At 47.7% G+C, this 5,000-nt stretch overlaps 1 protein-coding gene across 1 annotated transcript in view; it reads right to left on the bottom strand.

The window, feature by feature from the left end:
• The window catches only part of LOC144513504 (RPA-related protein RADX), a 20,181-nt gene that overhangs the window by 6,979 nt on the left and 8,202 nt on the right, over window positions 1-5,000 (bottom strand). The window contains 2 exon segments of the mRNA XM_078244604.1: window positions 2,393-2,517; window positions 2,604-2,777. Coding sequence (XP_078100730.1) covers window positions 2,393-2,517; window positions 2,604-2,777 — 299 coding nt within the window.

Raw genomic sequence — 5,000 nt, 5'->3', positions numbered from 1 at the left:
CTAGTACAGCCTGTAGTACGATAGATAGCCAGCGTCTAGTACAGCCTGTAGTACGATAGATAGCCAGCGTCTAGTACAGCCTGTAGTAGTACGATAGATAGCCAGCGTCTAGTACAGCCTGTAGTAGTACGATAGATAGCCAGCGTCTAGTACAGCCTGTAGTACGATAGATAGCCAGCGTCTAGTACAGCCTGTATTAGTACGATAGATAGCCAGCGTCTAGTACAGCCTGTAGTACGATAGATAGCCAGCGTCTAGTACAGCCTGTAGTACGATAGATAGCCAGCGTCTAGTACAGCCTGTAGTAGTATGATAGATAGCCAGCGTCTAGTACAGCCTGTAGTACGATAGATAGCCAGCTTCTAGTACAGCCTGTAGTACGATAGATAGCCAGCTTCTAGTACAGCCTGTATTAGTACGATAGATAGCCAGCGTCTAGTACAGCCTGTAGTAGTACAATAGATAGCCAGCGTCTAGTACAGCCTGTAGTAGTACGATAGATAGCCAGCGTCTAGTACAGCCTGTAGTAGTACGATAGATAGCCAGCGTCTAGTACAGCCTGTAGTAGTACAATAGATGGCCAGCGTCTAGTACAGCCTGTAGTAGTACGATAGATAGCCAGCGTCTAGTACAGCCTGTAGTAGTATGATAGATAGCCAGCATCTAGTACAGCCTGTAGTACAATAGATAGCCAGCGTCTAGTACAGCCTGTAGTACGATAGATAGCCAGCGTCTAGTACAGCCTGTAGTAGTACAATAGATAGCCAGCGTCTAGTACAGCCTGTAGTACGATAGATAGCCAGCGTCTAGCACAGCCTGTAGTACGATAGATGGCCAGCGTCTAGTACAGCCTGTAGTACAATAGATAGCCAGCGTCTAGTACAGCCTGTAGTAGTACGATAGATAGCCAGCGTCTAGTACAGCCTGTAGTAGTACGATAGATAGCCAGCGTCTAGTACAGCCTGTAGTAGTACGATAGATAGCCAGCGTCTAGTACAGCCTGTAGTAGTACAATAGATAGCCAGCGTCTAGTACAGCCTGTAGTAGTACGATAGATAGCCAGCGTCTAGTACAGCCTGTAGTAGTACAACTAGATAGCCAGCGTCTAGTACAGCCTGTAGTAGTACAATAGATAGCCAGCGTCTAGTACAGCCTGTAGTAGTACGATAGATGGCCAGCGTCTAGTACAGCCTGTAGCAATACGATGAATGGTCAGCGTCTAGTAGCAGCCTGTAGCAGTACGATAGATAGCCAGCGTCTAGTACAGCCTGTAGTAGTATGATAGATAGCCAGCGTCTAGTACAGCCTGTAGTAGTACGATAGATAGCCAGCGTCTAGTACAGCCTGTAGTAGTATGATAGATAGCCAGCGTCTAGTACAGCCTGTAGTACGATAGATAGCCAGCATCTAGTACAGCCTGTAGTAGTACAATAGATAGCCAGCGTCTAGTACAGCCTGTAGTAGTACAATAGATAGCCAGCGTCTAGTACAGCCTGTAGTAGTACGATAGATAGCCAGCGTCTAGTACAGCCTGTAGTAGTACGATTGATGGCCAGCGTCTAGTACAGCCTGTAGTAGTACAATAGATAGCCAGCGTCTAGTACAGCCTGTAGTACGATAGATAGCCAGCGTCTAGTACAGCCTGTAGTACGATAGATAGCCAGCGTCTAGTACAGCCTGTAGTACGATAGATAGCCAGCGTCCAGTACAGCCTGTAGTACGATAGATGCCACTCTATCTCGTATGGATGATATGATGTATAACAGCTGTATACTACTATCTCGTATAGATGATATGATGTATAACAGCTGTATACTACTATCTCTGTATAGATGATATGATGTATAACAGCTGTATACTACTATCCCTGTATAGATGATATGATGTATAACAGCTGTATACTACTATCCCTGTATAGATGATATGATGTATAACAGCTGTATACTACTATCCCTGTATAGATGATATGTATAACAGCTGTATACTACTATCTCTGTATGGATGATATGATGTATAACAGCTGTATACTACTATCCCTGTATAGATGATATGTATAACAGCTGTATACTACTATCCCTGTCTAGATGATATGATGTATAACAGCTGTATACTACTATCCCTGTATAGATGATATGATGTATAACAGCTGTATACTACTATCTCTGTATAGATGATATGATGTATAACAGCTGTATACTACTGCACATGAATATTTGTTAAAGGCAAAATATGTGTCAAACCGTTCTGAATGAAGTACAGTGGCGCTGTGGAGACGTCCAGGACTACAAATCCCATCACACTATAATCATTTCATTTTTTGTTTTTTTAAGAATTTCAGATAATATCATTGACAAGTGGATGGAAACGTAGCTTGTGTGTGTTCGGCAGTCACCTCTCCAATACGGCTATAGGTAACCATAGTAACAGCTGCCTGGATACAGAAGGTGCGTCGCTCCCGGTAACAGAGCCTCGCCATCTCCCTCTGAAGCTCCGCCCCCCGCAGGAACCCCGGCTCACCTGAACACACACAAGTAATAATATATATATATATATCTTTCAAGAATAAAAGTAAATAATAGGAGGTGTTCAGACGGGCAGCTGACCTCTTATGCCTTTCATGAACGTTTCCAAGGAAACGGGGGGGGGCGGGTAGACGAAGCATCCTCCAATCAGAGCCCTGCTCAGCACCGCTGCGTCTTCCTGGCTCCGCAGCCACTGCAGGAAGCGCCGCACCGGCCGCAGCGTACGGTAACTCATCTCTGAGTGGTCGCCCAGTCCTGCAATCAGGAGAGAGCACAGCTGACCAATCAGGAGAGAGCACAGCTGACCAATCAGGAGAGAGCACGGCTGCAATCAGGAGAGAGCACAGCTGCGATCAGGAGAGAGCACAGCTGCGATCAGGAGAGAGCACAGCTGACCAATCAGGAGAGAGCACAGCTGACCAATCAGGAGAGAGCACAGCTGACCAATCAGGAAAACACGGCTGCAATCAGGAGAGAGCACAGCTGACCGATCAGGATAGAGCACGGCTGACCGATCAGGAGAGAGCACGGCTGACCGATCAGGAGAGAGCACGGCTGCAATCAGGAGAGAGCACGGCTGCGATCAGGAGAGAGCACAGCTGCGATCAGGAGAGAGCACAGCTGACCGATCAGGAGAGAGCACAGCTGACCAATCAGGAGAGAGCACATCTATATGTATATAATATTATATTTTAGGGCTGTCAATCGATTAAAAAATGTAATCTAATTAATTACGTACTCTGTGATTAATTAATCTAAATTAATCGCATACATAATTTTTGCCCGATGCCTGAACCGAGACTTTTTAAGAAAGTAAAAAATAAAAAAGGTATAAACAACAGTTGGTGACATCAAAGAACGGCTTGTTTATTGCTAAGGCCATATGGTCAACATTAAATGATTAATAATAATGTATAACAATAACAATAACTTATTTCACTAGTAAATTGCTGTTGAACGACAAAAACAACAACCAGATGGGAAAAGGACATTTACAATAACTTCAAATGCACCACGAGGCTGTAGTTTACCAGTGTCATTGAACGCCCCGTCTGTGTTGTTTCTCCGACGGCAGCTGCAGATTGTTACATCCCGGTGTTGAATCCTCTACAGTAAAAACACAGTCACACTTTACACCGTTTAGTGTTAGCTGTCAGCATTTAACCCTGTTTAATCCAGCTACTAGCTAGTGGTAGGCTAACGTTAGCTGCTGTCGAGTATAGTGTTAACTAGCTAGCGGTAGGCTAACGTTAGCTGCTGTCGAGTATAATGTTAACTAGCTAGCGGTAGGCTAACGTTAGCTGCTGTCGAGTATAGTGTTAACTAGCTAGCGGTAGGCTAACGTTAGCTGCTGTCGAGTATAGTGTTAACTAGCTAGCTAGCGGGTGCCCCGGGAGATACTGTGGGAGGTGCTGCGGGAGTACGGGGTGAGGGGTCCCTTCTCAGGGCCATCCAATCTCTGTACGACCAAAGCGAGAGCTGTGTCCGGGTTCTCGGCAGTAAGTCGGACTCGTTTCAGGTGAGAGTTGGCCTCCGCCAGAGCTGTGCTTTGTCACCAATCCTGTTTGTAGTATTTATGGACAGGATATCGAGGCGTAGTCGGGAGTGGAGAGGGGTTGCAGTTCGGTGGGCTGGGGATCTCATCGCTGCTTTTTGCAGATGATGTGGTCCTGATGGCATCATCGGCCTGTGACCTTCAGCACTCACTGGATCGGTTCGCAGCCGAGTGTGAGCGGCTGGGATGAGGATCAGCACCTCTAAATCGGAGGCCATGGTTCTCAGCAGGAAACCGATGGAGTGCCTTCTCCAGGTAGGGAATGAGTCCTTACCCCAAGTGAAGGAGTTCAAGTACCTTGGGGGTCTTGTTCGCAGTGAGGGACAATGGAGCGGGGAGATTGGTCGGAGAATCGGCGCAGCGGGTGCAGTATTACATTCAATTTATCGCACCGTTGTGACGAAAAGAGAGCTGAGCCAGAAGGCAAAGCTCTCAATCTACTGGTCAGTTTTTGTTCCTACCCTCACCTATGGTCATGAAGGCTGGGTCATGACCGAAAGAACAAGATCCAGGGTACAAGCGGCCGAAATGGGTTTCCTCAGGAGGGTAGCTGGCGTCTCCCTTAGAGATAGGGTGAGAAGCTCAGTTATCCGTGAGGAGCTCGGAGTAGAGCCACTGCTCAGCTGCGTCGAAAGGAGCCAGTTGAGGTGGTTCGGGCATCTGGTAAGGATGCCCCCTGGGGCGCCTCCCTAGGGAGGTGTTCCAGGCACGTCCAGCTGGGAGGGAGGCCTTGGGGGAGACCCAGGACTAGGTGGAGGGACGTCCCAGCTGGGAGGAGGTCTCGGGGAGACCCAGGACTAGGTGGAGGGATTATATCTCTAACCTGGCCTGGGAACGCCTCGGGATCCCCCAGTCGGAGCTGGTTAATGTGGCCCGGGAAAGGGAAGTTTGGGGTCCCCTGCTGGAGCTGCTACCCCCGCGAC

This window comes from Sander vitreus, unplaced genomic scaffold, assembly GCF_031162955.1.
Source record: "Sander vitreus isolate 19-12246 unplaced genomic scaffold, sanVit1 ctg265_0, whole genome shotgun sequence".
Lineage (NCBI taxonomy): Eukaryota > Metazoa > Chordata > Actinopteri > Perciformes > Percidae > Sander > Sander vitreus.
The sequence above is the reverse complement of the archived record's forward strand: the minus strand, read 5'-3'. Positions and strand labels throughout refer to the sequence as shown.